The 20,319-nt window shown below is 45.9% G+C and overlaps 1 protein-coding gene across 2 annotated transcripts in view; it reads left to right on the top strand.

Moving 5' to 3' along the window:
• CORIN (corin, serine peptidase) overlaps positions 1-20,319 on the top strand; it is a 521,516-nt gene that overhangs the window by 459,157 nt on the left and 42,040 nt on the right. For both annotated transcript variants that reach the window (XM_063920973.1, XM_063920972.1), the window contains exon 21: positions 14,376-14,503. In XM_063920973.1, the coding sequence (XP_063777043.1) occupies positions 14,376-14,503 (128 nt within the window). The remainder of the gene's footprint in view (positions 1-14,375; positions 14,504-20,319) is intronic.

Consider the following 20,319-nt stretch of genomic DNA (forward strand, 5'->3'; position numbering starts at 1 on the left):
ACGGTTTATGGCCCTCATTCCGAGTTGTTCGCTCGGTATTTTTCATCGCATCGCAATGAAAATCCGCTTAGTACGCATGCGCAATGTTCGCACTGCGACTGCGCCAAGTAACTTTGCTATGTAGAAAGTAATTTTACTCACGGCTTTTTCATCGCTCCGGCGATCGTAATGTGATTGACAGGAAATGGGTGTTACTGGGCGGAAACACGGCGTTTCAGGGGCGTGTGGCTGAAAACGCTACCGTTTCCGGAAAAAACGCAGGAGTGGCCGGAGAAACGGTGGGAGTGCCTGGGCGAACGCTGGGTGTGTTTGTGACGTCAACCAGGAACGACAAGCACTGAACTGATCGCACAGGCAGAGTAAGTCTGAAGCTACTCTGAAACTGCTAAGTAGTTAGTAATCGCAATATTGCGAATACATCGGTCGCAATTTTAAGAAGCTAAGATTCACTCCCAGTAGGCGGCGGCTTAGCGTGTGTAACTCTGCTAAATTCGCCTTGCGACCGATCAACTCGGAATGAGGGCCAATGTTTTGACCTTTTTGGGTTAGTTTTATTATTTCAACCATCCTCCACAGCTGCACCTACCTACACTCTTCGCCACAGCTTTCTATACTGCCCCAATCCGACCACATTTGGGGCGGGATGTATGATGCGCGATGCAACCCGTCACTCATCGCATGCATGTCAGGATTTATTATCACTGTATGCATGAAGTTTTTAGCAAAGGACATTTCTCCCAATGAGAGCTGTCCTTTGCGGTGTGGGGACTTCCCGGTGTATGATTCCTCTGCACGTGTCGAGTGACGCACACGCCACAATGCTGAGAAAGGTCCGCTTGGATCCCCACCAGAGCCCATAGGCTTCTATAGGGTAGAGCCATCTCCAAGAGTTAGGGTTAGGGATGCATTCTGGAGCTTGGCGCATTTGCAGAAAGCAGCCAAACCTCAAACCTGTTATGTATTTTTAAAAAATTTTATAAAAAAATAGGAATACAATGTTAAATGTTTATAAAACGTATACAGTGCACAAAAAGGTATATGTTTCTATGTCCAGACCCTTATTATAAGTTAGCAGAATGTCTGCTATCTCCTATTACTCTTTATATCGTTGTTGAAATAGTTTTGGTTACAATTTTTTTTTAATTTTGCAGAAACACATATAAAACAAACAAAAAAACTGGAAACAATGACTGCAGGTATCCGAGGCAGATGATAGAATACACAGCAATATATATAGATCAAGAAGACACAGGACAGATGGTTAAGTAGAAATAAAGTATCTCACAATACCAAAATACGTAGAGTCCCACAGACGCCATGTGAGCCCACGCATCGTAACCACATAATAAAGAGGGGAGTACATATCCCATATATCTGCCAAAGTAAATATACATCGTTGTCAAGTATGGACCAATAGAATACAAGACATCAGCCAAAGCATCAATAGAAAATAAAACAAAACCCTCAAAAACAAATCACCCCAGTAACCCCCCACCCTGTATAGCCCACCCCCAACTTAGGTATACTTGGATCCGTAAAACCCCACCCCCCTAAACTACGCTAACTAACCAACCCCCCCCCCCCCCACACACACACACACCCCACCCAAGCTAGGTGGGGCCCAGCTTTCCCACTGCATATAAAAATTAACAAAAGGACAGGATGAAAATAATAATAATAATAATAATAATAATAATAATAATAATATGATCTAAGCTGCAACATATTAATTAGGCCAAGTCTCAACCTCCGATGTACAGTAGTTACAAAACCAGTCCGCGTTCTGTATATCCAAGAACCTACATGGTGCATGGAGGACTGAGATAAAAAAAATCATGGACTCCTCCATCCATCTGAGGACACACAAAATTATAGATGAAGCGCTTAAAACAGCGAATCCTTGAACCGTAATCCAACCATCTTCTGATACTCCACTATAAAGTCAGAACCTCCAGAAATTGTGTTAATGTCCAGTTTAATAATATCTGCTGCCTCTGGCAGGATACATTGGAGATGAATTCTGTCATAGGGAACACATGAACAGTAGCAGCCAGAGAACTAGAAATGCAGCCAATCCCGGGTATCACAGGATTGAACGTTTTTTCAATCTCGATTCCCGGGATTGAAAAAATGGGCCGGGACTGGCCACCCTAGTGCTTACCAGCACTACAGGAGATATCAGGCAGTCTGTGCAAACGTATAACTCGGGAAAAAACCACCAGAGGACTGCTGAGACGGGAGACAACACAGCTTTACAGCTGCTGTAGCACAGAGATATATGCAGCAAAGAGATTCTATTCACCGCTCATGGAGTGCAGAAGCTGCAGGAGCATCTGTACAGCTGCTGGAGGAGACCACAACAGCAAAATGGCGGTGGTTCACGGTCAACACACCGCAGACGCCACATCAAATGAACGGGAGCCGGAACACAGCCAGACAACCAGAGTCCTCCACACCGCTACAGAAAACGCAACTAGGCAAAAGGAGGGAGCTTACAGGTAAGTAGTGAGCTGCAATGCAGCGGAGGGAGTCGGGAACTAGGACACCAGGCCGCACTGAAGGAAGACCCGGCCACCGGAGATATCGGGGAATACTCAGGAAATCACCACACTGCGACGCCACCTCATGACTACCGGCAATCAGGAACCAGTTCCCCTATAGATGAGCCCGCCCAGTACCAGAAAGACTACGAGAATCAGGAAAAATAAAGGATATTAGCGGGAGAGCCAGAAAGATGGTTCCTTCTCCCAGCTACTCCAGGCCACGCCCCCAGTTTTGGTTACAATTTTATGATATGGGTGCCATTGTGTATTTGGCACCAAGTGCACCCGCTACTGGGAAGTTTCCTCATAGTCCCCCTCCCCAGTTCCATGTTACTGCGCCTCTGAATGATCAAGGATGTTTGGTGCTGTCACCTACTGTCCTGCATTGCAACCACCAGAGCCACAGGGACAATTAAGAGAAGTATTGTCCCATCAATGCTGGTGGCCCCAGGGCCGGAGCTTCCACTAGGCAGCTTTAGGCAGCTGCCTAGGGGCGCCGAGACCTGAGGGGGCGGCCTGCTACAGCTGCCTAAAAAAGGTAGCATAGTCCTACCTTTTACAGCCACTGCAATCCCCCAGAATGCGTATCTTACAGTAGCCGTGACTGCTAAGCTCCCGTATTGCAGCCTCCAGCTCCACCTCCACCCGGCACAGGCAGTAACTTTGACAGCTCCTGGAGTCCTGGCTGGGGGTGACATGCAGCACTGCTCTTCATTCCAGGCTCTTTCACAGACTACTCAGTTTCAACTCTGCACTGCAGCCTGCATGTAAGGTGGCTGCACAGTGCATTCTCTGCATTGATAAGGAAAGAGGGCGAGAGCAGTGGTGTGGCGAGGGGGGGGGGGGGGGGGGGGGAGGAGATAAGGAGCAGGCATGCACACAGTCTGGGGGGGATGAGCAGCAGCATGCACACAGATTTTGGGGGGATAGAACAGCAGATATTTACCAGAGTAGGGGGGAGGGGGTAAGAGCAGCATGCCTTTCATCTGAAGGGTGGGTAGGGGGAAGGGTGTGTAGTATGGTATGCCGGCGGCCGGGCTCCCAGCGACCAGCATACCGGCGCCGGGAGCCCGACCGCTGGCATACCGACAGCATGGCGAGCGCAAATGAGCCCCTTGTGGGCTCGCTGCGCTCGCCGCGCTGCAGGCACGGTGGCGCGCTAAGCGCGCCACGCTATTTATTCTCCCTACAGGGGGGTCGTGGACCCCCACGAGGGAGAATATGTGTCGGTAGGCCGGGTGTCGGGATTCCGGCGCCGGGATCCCGACATTCGGCAACCAGAAGACCACCTGAGAAAAGGGGCAGAAGGCAGAAGTTTTGCCTAGGGTGCCGAGAAACCTTGCACCGGCCCTGGGTGGCCCCCACAAATGCCCATCACACCTAGCGTAGCCTGCTTGTGTAGTTTTCTCTTGGAGAAACTTGAAATAGAGGTTTGAGAAGCAGTGGAAAGAAATGTAATGTGGCTCCCATATGATTAACAAGTGCCTAATTTTGTTTTGGATAAGTTTGTGATATGGTATTCTATGGTAATTGTAAACGGACTAATGAGTAGGTCTTGTTTTATCTATTAAATATAGGACAGTATATATATTTTTTTTTAAATATGTGTACTGAGAAATATCACACACATATGACATCACATGAATAATAAAAATGTAGGAAATCGCATTACATCACTGTTTCAATACAATTCAAAGCGGATAATAAAAATACAAAGAACGGTTCAATATGCAGAGGAATAGTCTCAATGGAGACAAGAAACCTAAGGGGTTATTCCGAGTTGACCGCTCGCTAGCTACTTTTTGCAGCTGTGTGAAGTGAACGCATAGTTGCCGCTCATTGGGGAGTGTGTATTTGCTGTGCAAGGCTACGATTGCATGTGCAGCCGTGTGGTACAAAAATAGTTTGTGCAGTTTCTGAGGAGCTCAGAACTTACTCAGCCGCTGCGATAACTTCAGCCTGTTCGTTCCCGGAATTGACGTCAGACACCCGCCCTGCAAACGCTTGGACACTCCTGCGCTTTTCCAAACACTCCCAGAAAACGGTCAGTTGACACCCATAAACGCCTTCTTCCTGTCAATCTTCTTGCAATCGGCTTTGCAAATAGATTCTTCGTTAAATCCATCGAACAGCAACGATCCACTTTGTACCTGTATGACGCGCCTGCGCATTGCGGTGCATGCGCAGTAGTGACCTGATCACTGCGCTGTGAAAAACGGCAGCATGTGCTAAGGTTGGAATGACCCCCTAGTGAGTTAGATAGCAAGAAATATGGAAGGGCAGGCTAAAACGGTGATAGTACAGTATCTTAAGGGAAAAAAGCAGCAATTGCACTATCTTTACTTTATATATTTGAAGACTAATACTGTAGCTTTTTTAATGAAGGATCTTGAGGATTCTGCTATTACTTTGTTCCAGTTTTCTTAATTCTGAATTGACCACATATTTTACAGCAATAATATGACCATGTTCCTATTGGCATTGTCCCACCATTCAGTTCTCCTGTACACTGTGTTGTCAGTCCAATGGTATCCAGTCTATAGATTATTATTATTATCCTTTATTTATATGGCGCCACAAGGGTTCCGCAGCGCCCAATTACAGAGTACATAAACAAATAATCAAAACAGAAAAACAGCAACTTACAGTTGACAATATAGGACAAGTACAGGGTAAATAAACATAGCTACATCAGCAGATGACATTGGAATAAGTATCAGGTGGTAGAAGACTGCTGGAGTTGATGCAGTTGAAGATTATTAAAGTAAGAAAAAGGATAAGCATATGAGGGAAGAGGACCCTGCTCGTGAGAGCTTACATTCTAAAGGTTAGGGGTAGACAGACAGTAGTGACACAGATGGGGTACATAGCGAGCGTGGAACAGAGGGTTAGGATGAGATTTGGCTGGGTTTGGTGAAGAAGTGGGTTTTGAGAGCCCGTTTGAAGTTTTGTAGAGAGGTGGAGAGTCTGAGGGGGAGAGGTAGGGAATTCCAGAGAAGTGGTGCAGCACGTGAAAAGTCTTGGAGGTAGGAGTGAGAGGAAGTAATCCGTAGGCAGGAGAGTCGGCGTGCATTAGCCGAGCGAAGAGGACGGGTGGGAATGTAAAGGGATATAAGGTCAGAGATGTAGATGGGAGAGGAGTGGTTGAGGGCTTTGTAAGTGAGTGTGAGAAGCTTGAAATGGATTCTGAAAGGGAAGGGAAGCCAGTGAAGGTCTTGTAAGAGAGGAGAGGTGGACATAGTGCGTTTGGTGATGAAAATGAGCCGGGCAGCATCATTGAGGATAGATTGGAGTGGAGAGAGGTATTTGTCAGGAATGCCAGTCAGGAGGAGATTACAGTAGTCCAGTCTTGAGATGACCAGTGAGTGGATAAGAGTCTTAGTAGCATCCTGGGTCAGAAAGGGTCTGATCCTGGAAATATTTTTTAGATGAAAATGGCAGGTTTGTGAGAGGTGCTGAATGTGTGGTTTGAAGGAAAGGGAGGAGTCAAGGATTACTCCAAGACAGCACACTTGGGGGCTAGAGGAGATAGTAGTGCCATCAATAGATAATGAGATTGTAGGAGGTGAGGATATGCGGGAGGGAGGGAAGATGATCAGCTCGGTCTTAGACATGTTAGGTTTAAGAGAGCGCTGGGACATCCAAACAGAGATAGCAGAGCGACAGTTGGAAATACGAGTGAGGAGAGCAGGGGAGAGGTCTGGAGAGGAAATATAGATTTGAGTGTCATCAGCATAGAGATGATATTGGAAACCAAAAGAGCTTACCTAGTGAGGACGTACAGAGAGAGAAAAGAAGAGGACCAAGGACAGAACCTTGGGGTACACCTACAGTTAGTGGAAGTGAAGGGGAAGGTGGAGTCATGAGAGGAGACAGAGAAGGAACGGTCAGAGAGGTAGGAAGACAGCCAAGAGAGGGCAGTATCACGCAGACCAATGGATTGAAGGATTTGCAGTAGGAGAAGATGGTCCACAGTGTCAAAAGCAGCAGAGAGATCAAGAAGAATAAGTAGAGAGTAGTGTCTCTTAGAGTTAGCAGCATGGAGGTCATTGCACACTTTTGTAAAGGGCAGTTTCAGTGGAGTGGAGAGGACGGAAGCCAGACTGGAATGGGTCAAGCAGTGAGTGTGAGGAAAGAAAGGAAGTAAGGCGGTTGTGAACAATACGCTCAAGGAGTTTGGAGGCAAAAGGGAGGAGAGAGATGGGTCGGTAGTTGGAGAGAGTGTTTGGATCAAGTGTAGGTTTTTTAAGAATAGGAGAGATGAGTGCATGCTTGAAGGCAGATGGGACAGTGCCTGATGAGAGGGAGAGATTGAGAAGGTGGGAAAGATGGGAACAGGCAGAAGGAGAGGTACCGGAGGAGGCGGGAGGGGATAGGGTCAAGTGGGGAGGTGGTGAGGGGACAGGAACGAATGAGGGCCATGACTTCCTCTCCAGATACATGGGAGAAAGATGTCAGAGTTGGTGGGAGGGGTGGTAAGGAATGGGAGGAGGCTGGTTACTGATGGTCTGGTGTGATGTGATATCCTGACGTATGGAGTCAATTTTGGATGTGAAGTAAGTGGTAAAGTCAAGAGCAGAGAGCGAGGAGGGGAGACGAGGTGGAGGTGGGCAGAGGAGTGAGTTGAGAGTGGCAAAGATGCACCGGGGTTGGAAGACTGGAAGGAGATGAGGTTCTTGAAGTATGACTGTTTAGCAAGAGAAAGGGCAGCACTGAAGGATGAGAGCATAAGTTTGAAATGAAGGAAGTCTGCCTTAGAACGTAATTTCCTCCAGCGTCGCTCAGCAGTACGTGAGCATTTTTGCAGATATCTGGTGCATTTGGTGTGCCAGGGTTGAGGTGTTAATTTGCGAGGGTGAATAGTGGTTGGTGGAGCAACAGAGTCAAGAGCAGAACTAAGGGATTCATTGTATAGGGATGTGGCTTGTTCAGGGCATGAGAGAGAGAGAGAATAGGAGAGAGAAGTGAGTCAAACAGGGAGGAAAGGAATGTGGTGTCAATAGCCTCAATGTTAAGCTTAGTGATGGTAGCCTTAGGAGGTAGAGATGGGGAAGTCGAGAGAGATAGGTTAAAGGAGAGCAGGTCGTGGTCAGAGAGAGGAAATGGGGAGTTGGAAAAATCAGAAATATCACAACGGTGAGTGAAGACCAGATCCAGTGAGCTCCCATTCACATGGGAGGATGAGGAGGTCCACTGGGAGAGACCAAGTGAAGAGGTGAGGTCAAGGAGTTTAGAGGCAGGGGATTGTGTGAGGATGTCGATAGGGATGTTGAAATCACCTAAGATAATGGAGGGAATGTCAGAAGAGAGGAAGTGAGGAAGCCAGGAAGCAAAGTTGTCGATGAATTTGGAAGCAATGCCAGGAGTGTGGTAAATAACAGCTACTCTAAGATGGACTGGTTGAAAGAGGCGTATAGCATGGACCTCAAATGTAGAGAATGTAAGGGATGGTTCTGGTGGTATGAGTTGGTAGGAGTAACTAGAAGGTAAAAGGACCCCAACACCACCCCCTCCAGGTCAGGGTGTGTGTGTGTGAATGCGAGGCCCCCAGCAGAAAGAGCAGCAGGAGAAGTAGTGTCAGAGGGCGTAATCCAAGTTTCAGTAATGGCTAGTAGGTGCAGGGAGTTGGAAATGAAAAGGTCATGAGTGGGGACCAGTTTGTTACAAACAGATCTGGCATTCCAGAGGGCACATGATAGGGGGTATGAGTTTGCGGGAGAGATGTGAATGAAATTATCAGGGTTGCTGTAGCGATGAGGTGAGATTAGCTTTGAGGGCAGGGATGATGAAAGAGTAGTAATGGTGCGGGTGCTAGATCTACAATAAAAAGGTCTCCAGTCAATAGGTCGACCACTGATGGTCGACATGCATTAGGCCGACAGGGTCAAAATGTTGACAAACAAAATGTCGACGGGGTCAGAAGGTCGAAAGGCATAAATTGACAGGGCCAAAAGTTTGACACATTTTTTTGTTTTTCTAAACATTTTTACAACTTTTGCTGCATTTACTATCCATGTCACAAACTATTACCTATAGTAACCTTGTGGCAAGTGAAGCGAGCCACTGCGCCCGAAGCATGGCGAGCAAAGCATTTCAACAAATTGGGGTAAAAAAATTTAAAAACACAAAACACCCAAAATTTTATTTTTGTGTGTCGACCTTTTGACCTTTTCAACCTTTTACTGTAGACCTAATGACTGTCTATCTTTATAATGTCTATCTTCTGTATCGGAACCCAGTCCAATTAGGTGCGCGATGTGAGCTGCGAGATTGCAATCCAGTTAGAAACTTACACTGAACCAGGCAGAGTAAACTCACATTTTTTCGTTCGAACCCCACTGAGGGTAAGAGATGGTAGTGAAAATCCTTATTTTAAGGTTAAAATGTCGGGACACCGTGCAGAACCCCTTGGACATCCACCACCCCAATGACTAATTAGGCAATTGGAAATTACAAATTTGCTTAATTAGTCCAAAAATTACTTGTCAATTTTTGGGGTTTAAAAAAAAAAAAATGGCCTCAAATTGCTTCAAAATCAACTTTTTATTGCTTTATGCACCCCAAATTGAATTAGAGTATTTATGTTGTTGAAAAAGAATAGCTTTTTATCATTTTTTTAGTAACATCAAAGTACCCCATAAGCATCTTTTTCCTACTTTTTTTTCCATTTTTCTTTCTTGTTATGAAAGTGAACAAAAAAGTTTAAATTTTACCATTTTATCCTTTTTTCTTTTTCTTTTTTTAATGCACAAACCTGCCATTTAGCATTATTTAAAAATCTCCAGTACTTATATTATGACAACTAACAGCTTTATGTATGATTCTGCAAATAAAATTGAAATTTTTGGGGGGGTCCAAGAAGGTCACCCCACTTTTTCATGCACTTCTCTCGCACCACATATGACTGACAATTCACAAACCTCTGCTGTGATTACTGCATATAGGCATTTTTTATTGAATTGGAGAATTGAATTGGAGCACGCAATTGTGCGAATGTCTGCGAGTTCGTGAAACAACTCACACCTACTGCAGGATCTTATTCAGCATCAGTTGCAGTTTTGCTAATTCAGCACAACTGCAACTGCTATCACTTGCATGCTGGTGGCCGCCCAGCACAGGGCAAGGCTGCCCACCATGCAAAGTGCCGCCAGCGATGCGATTACAATGCATTTGTGATTGCATCGCAAACCCGGCAAAATAACGGTAGCTCCCTGCATGACCGCCAGCATGTTTTTTTCTCGCAGAACGTCCTGGACCTGCCAATGTTACCGTCAACATGACCCCGCAACTCCGCATCGCTGCCCCAACCGCCCTGCGAAAACCTCTGCCTGTCTAACAGGCAGAGGCGTTCGCATCACTGTGATGGGATCGCATTTCCTAGCCCGCGCACGCACAGAACTGACCTGGTAATTGGCAGAATGCAATCTCATCACAGATGCGATCACTGCTGTATAATGCCCCTAATTGGATTGACCCCTATGTGGACTGATGTAATCTTATTTTTTTTTCTATTTTTTAACTTGTAAGTTTTTATTAGTAATTTGAAAAGAGAGCCAATACTGGCTGCAATATAACAAATAGGAAGTAATAAACATATACTACAAATAATAATAATAATAATAATAATAATAATAATAATAAAATACCAAACAAAAGCATATCAACATAAGAAAATCTACAACAATACATAGGCGATAAAGGATATGAAAAGGAGGGAAGAGGGAAAAGGAGAAGCAATCCAGAGACAATGGTAAAAAATATAAGGGAGAATCACATATGTAGAACTAAATGTGAGATGGATGGAAACAAAAGCCTAAGGGCCCCATACACTACAACGATATGTCTGAGGCTGAAGTCGGAGGCGATTTCCCTTGAGCTCTCCCGGGAGCTTCACGGGAGTGGTTCCATACGATTCCATACGATTTGGTACATTTTGCATGCGATATATCGTATGCGATTCCAGACATGTATGCAGGAACCGACATATCACAAGTGCAGCACTAACGATCTAGGGGAGCCGATCCGACCCTCACTGTAACGCGCATCGGATCGAAAACACATCCAAAATGCCCGATTTCACCCGATATATCGGCCCGAATGCCTGAAATTGGATGAAATCGCGCATTATCATTCTAGTGTATGGGGCCCTTAGACCCATGCCCTATATCACACCTCTGTAATGGCTTGAGTATAGAGAAATACTGTAGTCAAACCACAACCTCCATTTAATCAAAGGAGAGACAGTGGAGATGGAATACTTCAATTAAATTAAGGGTCTTCATATCATAACTATGTTGAACGTATGTCACAATCTTAGTGAGAATCGGTGAATCAGGAGTTTTCCAATATTGTGCCGATCTGGTAGCAATAAAAATATGACCAGTGAACATATCTGCAATGTGGTTGTAGAGAGCTTGGATAATAGTTTAGTAAAGCAATCCGAGGTCATAATCGGAGCGTAATGCCTGTAACTTTAGAAATGAGACAAAGGGAGACATGTACTAAGCAGTGATAAAAGTGGAGAAGTGAGCCAGTGGAGAAGTTGCCCATGGCAACCAATCAGCATTGACGTAACATTTATAATTTGCATACTATGAAAGCATACAGAGCAGCTAATTGGTTGCCATGGGCACCTTCTCCACTGGCTCACTTGTCCACTTTTATCACTGCTTAGTACATGTCCACCTAAATACCTCAATCCAAAGTTCCTGCAGTTTTGGGCAAGCCCAGAGGATATGCAGAAGGGTACGTAACTTCCCCACAATTCCTCCAACAGAGCCGAGGATGCTAAGCGTACATTCCGGAGTAAGATATATTTTATGTATTAGTTTAACAAGCATTTCCAAATGATTAATGCATTTAGACATTTTAAACACATTCTGGAATACTGTCTTCCACTCTTTGGGGCAGATGTATTAAGCCTTCAAAAGTAATAAAGTGGTGAGAGATAAAGTACCAACCAACCAGCTCCTAACTGTCATGTTTCAAACACAGCCTGTAAAGTGGCAGTTAATAGCTGATTGGCTGGTACTTTGGGGTCTGTGTACTAAGCCTTGGATAGAGATAAACTGGACGAAGATAATGTACCAGCCAATCAGCTCCTAACTGCCATGTTACAGGCTGTGTTAAAAAAATGACAGTTAGGAGCTGGTTTGATGGTACATTATCTCTCTCCATTTTATCTCTCTCCAAGGCTTATTACATAAACCCCTTTATCTCACTCCACTTTATCCAGTGCTGCAAGTATGATGGTACGGGGCGGTACTGCGTACCGGTAAGAAATTTCCAGCTGGTATGCAGTACCGATGGCCCGACTGACATGCTTGCAGCCACCGCTGTGCTGTGTGTGAGGGGAGGAGAGCGCAGCGCGTACCTCTCCTGCCCCTCGGTGCTCATCCGGTCTCCGGCGGCGGTGTCTCTCAAATGAGGCGCCGGTTTGTTAGCCAATCAGAGCTCGCAGACCGGTAACTGCAGCTCCTGATTGGCTGCCAGTCCGTGAGCTGTTTGGCTCATGAACCGGCGCTTCATTTGAGAGACACGCCGCCGGAGACTGGATGAGCACCGAGGGGCAGGAGAGGCGCTCGCTGCGCTCTCCTCCCCGCACACACAGCAACAGTACCGGTGAGCAGGGAGATGGATGTGTGTACCTGGCACTGGGGGGCATATGTCTATCAGGCACTAGGGGGGCATATGTGTATCTGGCACTGTGGGGGCAAAGCTGGCACTATGGGGGCATATCTGGCATTTGTGCATTTGTGTATCTGGCACTATGGGGGTATATCTGGCACAGGGGGCATATGTGTATCTAGCATTGTGGGGGCATATGTGTATCTGGCACTGGGGGGGCATACCTGGCACCGTGGGGGCATATGTGTATCTGGCACTGCACTACTGGGGGCGTATGTGTATTTGGCACTATTGAGGACATGTGTATCTGGCACTCCACTATTGGGGGTATACAGTATGTGTATCTGGCACTATTGGCAGGGACGTGCGGTGAGCTAAATGGCTCAGGAGGCACTAGCTAAACCCAGAGACAGATTTACGTGCAATATACGAACCAAAGGGTACATCTGGGCATTATACACAGGTGCTGCAGTATAAACTCCTGGAAATCTGGTGAGTTTGGATTAGAGATGTGTGGAAAGGATACACAGGTGAGGCACTTCCTAACCTGCCATAGACTTTTTACTCCAGAGTTTGGGCTATAAAAATTATTAGAATAATGCAAAGAAGATATTTCAAACAAATTATCAGTATTTTCATATATTTTATTCAGTCAAAACTCTGGTTTAAATGTAAGTATGACAGGAAAGACTCTTCCTCACCCCACCGCACGTCAGTGACTATTGGGGGCATATGTGTATCTGGCAATGCACTATTGGGGGTCATATGAGTATCTGGCTCCCCATATGTGTATAAAGCCCCCATTTTCATTGGCCAAACCAATTTTTTGGCACAGTACCACTAAGACATTTTTTCTACTTGCACCACTGACTATCACTTTCAAAGGCTTAGTACATCTCCCCCTTTGTCTGATAAAGAAACATGTACATCTTCTTCCCATTTGGTTTGTACCGATAATGTATTTGTTTTAAGATAGATATATATAGATATATATATATATATATATATATTCACACAACACTGAGATAGCACCATTTAACTAATGGAAGGACAATTTAGAAAGTACAGAGGATGGGGTAGGGCTAGGGTCATAGGGCCCTTTGACATAGTTTGAAGATAGTGCCATACACGTAGCTACTTCTAAAAATCACACTTAGGGATACCATATTGAGATTGCAGCTGAGCAAATGACCTTACACCAGTATTGTATAATACAGCATATGAAAACACTTAATTAGCCCCAGGTCCATTCAAGAAGATAAAGAAGATCTGCGACCACTTCAGCTACAGCTTTCCTTGATAATTCATATGAAGGCAACCCAATATCACCCGTAATTTTAACCAACCTGTCCCAAGCATGCACGGAGGCAAATGTACTTTTCAAAGTGGTATTTGAGAACAACCTATGTCCGGGATCCAACCAAATTAGATCTTCTAATGGTAGAGGTCCAGACCAAAAATGCTTAATATCCACCCTGGGTTTAGGAGAGGTAGTATTAAACCTGTCGGAAAGCTGTGCTAACAAACTTGTGTAGTATGTAGGGGATGGCTTGGGAGAGATACAATATAATGGGTAGGAGCATAATTTTTACAGTAACCAGCCTACCCAGCCACGATATTTTATAAATGGACCATGATTTGGTCAAGGTATCAATTGCTTTAAAACAGGGCTGGCCAAACCGGTCCTCGAGATCTACCAACAGTTCATGTTTTCCAGGCCTCCTGGAGATCTGTAGAATTGTCAGTTAGGAATGAATGCAGCACATCTTAATTAGTAATGACTACACCTGTGCACCAGCTAGGTGGTCTGGAAAATTAGAACTGTTGGTAGATCTCGAGGACTGGTTTGGCCAGCCCTGCTTTAAAAGGTTATTAGTCTGTTTTTGAAGAATGTTATGTGCGTAACATTTGACGTTTGATATTTACCGCTTAATATAGTTCATTTTGACTGTATGGTCAGTTTACTCTTTCATGTAGGGGGATAGTAATCAAATATTTTTATAGGTTGCATTTGAAAAATGACAGGCGTTGATTGGTTGGCACTTTAACTCTCTCTAATTTATCTCTCTCCAAGCTTTGATAAATATCCCCCTTAGTTTTAAAATATAAGTTTGCACCTTCTCAGCGGCATGTATACTGTTTACATAAATCTTAATAATTGGTTGCACACTATACTTAAAAATTGTTCATTTTGTTTTCTTTCAGTGCCATTTAAATTGCAGGAAGGAGAAGTTCGCATCATATCCTTAGAGCACTGTCGCTCATATTTTGACACCATAACATCCAGGATGCTTTGTGCTGGCTATGAGTCTGGAACAGTAGATTCTTGTATGGTAAGTATTACTAGTATTATTATGTGTTAGTCCAATGAACTAATTGGGTTGAACTAGAAGAGTAAAATATAAACTGTCATAATATAAATGCAGAATCTTGTGTGATACTATTTAGTTATTGTTAATATTGTTGATTTCTTATTTTTCTCTCCAACCATATTACAGAATTGTGTCATGGCATGTGCTATTAAAACATTTTGTAGATGCATAAACCAGGTAACATTACGTTATTAAAAATACAGTATACAAATGGGTCATTCCACATCAATCAACACAGTTTTCGAAAAAATTCAACCTTACAATCTCTAATTTCAATTTCAGACCAGCGCAGCTTTAGCGTGCTGGCCGGGAGCTACTCATCGCTCCCCGGCCGGCAGCGGCTGCGTGTGATGTCACGCAGCCGCAGCGGCCCGCCCTGCGTTCGGTCCGGCCACACCTGCGTTGGCCGGAACGCGCCCACAAAAACAGCGGCCAAACGCCGCCGTTCCGCCCCCCCCCTGCCCAGCGACCACCTCTGCCTGTCAGTCAGGCAGAGGCGACCATAGCGGCCCGACGGCCTTCGACCGTCTGGCATGCGCCAGCGCACTATGGCGCTGGTGCATGCGCAGTTTGACCCGATCACACCGCTGCGATAAACTGCAGCGTGCGATCGGGTCAGAATGACCCCCTAAATTACCCTGTCATCTGTCGGCATTGTAATTGTTATGAGTGTTGGTCATGTGCCCGCTGGCATCCCAACCGACAAGATCCTGTATCTCACCTGTGTAAAGAAAACTCCCAAATCATAGGCTGATATGTACACTGGTTTTGAAGTTACAGTACATGCCTGTAAATCTGCAATGTTTTAAATTGCAATTGCAGCTCACCTGATTGAGCTAGAGAGTTGGGCAAGGTCTAATTTTAAACCTCTTTTTATGGGCTTTTAGGTGATATATAAATAGCAGTATCTTTCAATAAAAATAAAAAAAATCTAAGTCAAATTTAGATTTTCTCAAAAAGCCAACTTTTTACAATTTTGAAACAACTATTGTTAATAAATCCCCAAAGTCTTATTTTGGGATCTAGATGGGACCATCTGCTACAAGAGGCTTCACATTGGACTTTTTGTTAAAATAATGAAAATAAGAACTATCTAGTCCTGCGCAGTACTTTTAATTTATCTCCTTAAACAATCCCGTTGATGTATATTATGTGCAATGAGGCACACTAGGGCAATTGAAATTGTTTTAACCACAGCTATCACTAGGGGAAAAATAGGATTTTGCTTACCTACCGGTAAATCGTTTTCTCGTAGTCCGTAGAGAATGCTGGAGTCCACATTAGTACCATGGGGTATAGACGGGTCCAACAGGAGCCATTGGCACTTTAAGAGTTAGGGTGTGGGCTGGCTCCTCCCTCTATGCCCCTCCTACCAGACTCAGTCTAGAAACTGTGCCCGAGGAGACGGACATCTTCGAGAGAAGGATTTAACACAGATAGTGGCTAGATTCATACCAGCTCACACATACAAGGCACATCTAGCTAACTTAGATTGAAAACTCAGCAACCGCTGAAACATTACTTACCGAGTAACAATGCAGTACTCAACTAAAATGAAGTTGTACTGAACCAAATAACGATAGCAGGAAAACGAAGCGCTGGGCGGGCGCCCAGCATCCTCTACGGACTACGAGAAAAGGATTTACCGGTAGGTAACCAAAATCCTATTTTATCTTATGTCCTAGAGGATGCTGGGGTCCACATTAGTACCATGAAGATGTACCAAAGCTCCCAGAACGGGAGGGAGAGCGCGGAGGCTCCTGCAGAACTGATTGACTGAACTTCAGATCATCAGAGGCCAAAGTATCGAACTTGTAGAACTTTGCAAACGTGTTCGACCCAGACCAAGTTGCAGCCCGGCAAAGTTGTAATGCCGAGACACCTTGGTCAGCCACCCAGGAAGACCCCACCTTACGAGTAGAGTGGGCCTTGACAGACGTAGGATACGGCAATCCTGCCGTAGAATACGCATGCTGGATGTGAACCTGATCCAGCGAAAGATCGTCTGCTTAGAAGCAGGACACCCAATTTTCTTGGGATCATACAGGACAAACAGAGAGTCCGATTTTCTGTGACGAGCAGTCCTCTTCACATAGATTTTCAGAGCCCTTACAACATCCAAGGGCTTTGATGAAATTGAGGAGTCAGTAGCCACTGGCACCACAATAGGTTGGTTGATATGAAATGCCGACACAACCTTCGGAAGAAACTGCTGACGTGTCCGGAGCTCAGCTCTATCTTCGTGGAAGATCAAGTATGGGTTTTTACAGGACAAAGCCCCCAACTCCGACACACGTATAGCAGAAACTAAGGCCAACAACGTGACAGCCTTCCATGTAAGAAATTTGACCTGTAGAGGCTCGAACCAGTCCGATTAGAGGATCTGCAACACCACATTAAGGTCCCAAGGCGCCGTAAGCGGTACAAAGGGAGGTTGGATGTGCAGAACTGCCTTCAAAAAGGTCTGAACCTCAGGGAGGGCAACCAATTGTTTTTGGAAGAAAATGGATAGGGCCGAAATTTGGACCTCCACAGATCCCAACCTCAGGCCCATATCCACACCAGCTTGTAGGAAAAGGAGAAACCATCCCAGTTGAAACTCCACCGCAGGAAATTTCTTGAACTCACACCAAGATACATATTTTTTTCCAAATTCGATGGTAATGTTTAGACGTTACTCCTTTCCTAGCCTGTATCAGAGTAGGAATAACCTCGTTCGGAAAGCCCTTTCGAGCTAGTATCAGGCGTTCAACCTCCATGCCGTCAAACGTAGCCGCGGTAAGTCTTGTTAGGCGAACGGACCCTGCTGCAGCAGGTCCTCCCGAAGAGGAAGAGGCCTCGGCTCTTCCTGCAGTAGATCCAGAAAATCCGTGTACCAAGCCCTTCTTGGCCAGTCTGGAGCAATGAGGATCGCTTGAACCCTTGTTCTCCTTATGAGCTTTAGAACTCTTGGGATGAGTGGAAGTGGAGGAAACACGTACACCGACTGGAATACCCATGGAGTCACTAGGGCGTTCACCGCCACTGCTTGTGGGTCGCTCGATCTGGAACAATATCGCCGAAGCTTCTTGTTGAGACGAGAGGCCATCATGTCGATCTGGGGTTCGCCCCAAAGATCTGTTACCTCCTTGAACACCTCCGGATGGAGACCCCACTCCCCTGGATGGAGATCGTGTCTGCTGAGGAAGTCCGCTTCCCAGTTGTCTACTCACGGAATGAAGATTGCTGACAGCGCCAATGCGTGTTTTTCTGCCCAGAGGATGATTCTTGTTACCTCTGCCATTGCAGCTCATTTCTCAGAAGATGGGCCGCTTGAAGAAAATCGTTGTAGACTCTTAGTTCTAGAATGTTTATCGGCAGGCCGGCTTCCTGACTTGACCACCTTCCTTGGAAGGTTTCCCCTTGAGTGACTGCGCCCCAGCCCTGGAGACTTGCATCCGTGGTTTGAAGGATCCAGTCCTGAATCCCGATCCTGCGGCTCTCCAGAAAGTGAGGCAGTTACAGCCACCAGAGGAGTGAAATCCTGGCCTTTGGTGACAGACGTATTCTCTGGTGCATGTGTAGATGGGATCCCAACCACTTGTCCAGGAGGTCCAGTTGGAAGGACCGAGCGTGAAACCTCCCATACTGCAGGGCCTCGTAAGAGGCCACCATCTTTCCCAGAAGGCGAATGCACTGATGAACCGACACCTGGGTTGGCTTCAGGACATCCCAGACCATTGTATCACCAACGCTTTTTCCTCTGGAAGAAACACCCTCTGCACTTCCGTGTCGAGGATCATTCCCAGAAAGGACAACCTCCTGGTTGGTTCCAAATGTGATTTTGGAAGATTCAGGATCCAGCCATGTTCCCTGAGAAGCTGGGTCATGAGAGCTATGGACCGTAACAGCTTCTCCTTGGACGATGCTTTTATCAGCAGATCGTCCAGATATGGAATTATGTTCACCCTCTGTCTGCGGAGGAGAATCATAATTTCTGCCATCACCTTGGTGAATACCCGCAGGGCTGTGGAGAGGCCGAATGCAGGGCCTGGAACTGAAAATGACAGTCCAACAGTGCAAATCGAAGATAAGCTTGATGTGGCAGCCAAATCGGAATGTGGAGGTACGCATCCTTGATACCAGGGATACCAGGAATTCCCCCTCCTCCAGACCTGATATCACTGCCCTTAGAGACTCCATTTTGAACTTGAACTCCCTTAGAAAGGGGTTTAGTGATTTTAAGTTCTGAATGGGCCTGACCGAACCATCCTGTTTCGGTACCACGAAAAGGTTCGAATAGTAACCTTTGTTTTGCATATGAGGTGGTACTGGCACAATGACCTGTGCCTCCACCAACTTCTGGACGGCTTCTTGCAGGACAGTCCTGTCCGCCAGCAGAGCTGGCAAGCCTGATTTGAAAAATTGGTGAGGAGGGAGATTTTAAAATTCCAGCCTGTACCCCTAAAACACAATATCTTGCACCCAGGGGTCCAGGACGGATGACACCCAGACGTGACTGAAATGCCTGAGTCTCGCTTCCACCACTCCCCCCCCCCCTCCGGGGCGTGCAGTCCACCGCCATGCGGAGGACTTTGGTGTACCTGAAGCAGGTTTATGTTCCTGGGAACCTGCAGCCGCAGTTTTCTTGAACTTGGGACGACCTCCCCGAATGAAGGTATTGGGCGGCTTGGCCTTTCTGGGCTTGGGATACCGAAAGGGCTGTGATGTAGCTGAAGAAAAGGGTTTCTTCGGACCAGGTGTAGCTGAGGGAGGGTGACTTACCAGCCGTAGCCGTGGAGATCCACGCATCTAACGCTTTCTCAAAGAGAGCCTGACCAATGTATGGTAGCGTCTCCACACTTCTCCTGGATACCACGTCGGCAGACCACTGGCGCAACCACAGTCCTCGACGAGCTGATACAGACATGGAAGAAATTCCCGCAGCCATGGAACCCAGGTCTTTCATGGATTCTACCAGAAATCCTGCCGAATTCTGAATGTTACGTAAAAACAATTCAACATCACATTTCTCCATAGTATCCAAGTCTTCAAGTAACCCACTTTACTATAGCTTTGGCAATCCAAACACTGGCAATAGTGGGACGTAGTATTGCCCCAGAAACTGTGTACATGGATTTGAGTGTATTATCAATTTTACGATCAGCCGGCTCTTTCAAGGTGGTGGATCCTGGAACAGGTAAAACCACCTTTTTTGAGAGTCTGGATACTGACGCGTCAATAGGCGGGTTTTCCCATTTTTTCCTATCCTCTACCAGGAAAGGAAACGCTACCAAAACCCTTTTAGGTATCTGGAATTTTTTATCCGGGTTTTCCCAAGCCTTTTCAAAAATAGCATTTAATTCCTTTGACGCAGGAAAGGTTAGCGAGGCTTTCTTATTTTCAGTGAAGTAAGCCTCCTCAACCTGCTTGGGTGTGGTATCAGCAATATTCAACACATCCCTAATAGCCTCTATCATCGGCACCCCTTTTGCAAGAGATGCTGCCCCCCGCAACACATCCCCATCACCGTCTTTAGTATCAGAATCGGTATCGGTATCATCCTGCATGATCTGTGCAAGAGCACGTTTATGTGAATATACAGCAGGGAGCCCTGATGTACCAGAACTGGGCCAGACTGCCATAGAGTTCTGTAAAGCCTGAGTTGCAGATTCATTTTGTGCAACCCTATTTGAAATCTGAGAAATCATAGATTTGATAGAGGATAACCACTCAGGCTCCCTTGCTGGAAACTGTGCTAAACCAGTGCAATCCTGATTACATGTAATGGGATCATC

Source organism: Pseudophryne corroboree, chromosome 1, assembly GCF_028390025.1.
Source record: "Pseudophryne corroboree isolate aPseCor3 chromosome 1, aPseCor3.hap2, whole genome shotgun sequence".
In the NCBI taxonomy this organism is placed as follows: domain Eukaryota; kingdom Metazoa; phylum Chordata; class Amphibia; order Anura; family Myobatrachidae; genus Pseudophryne; species Pseudophryne corroboree.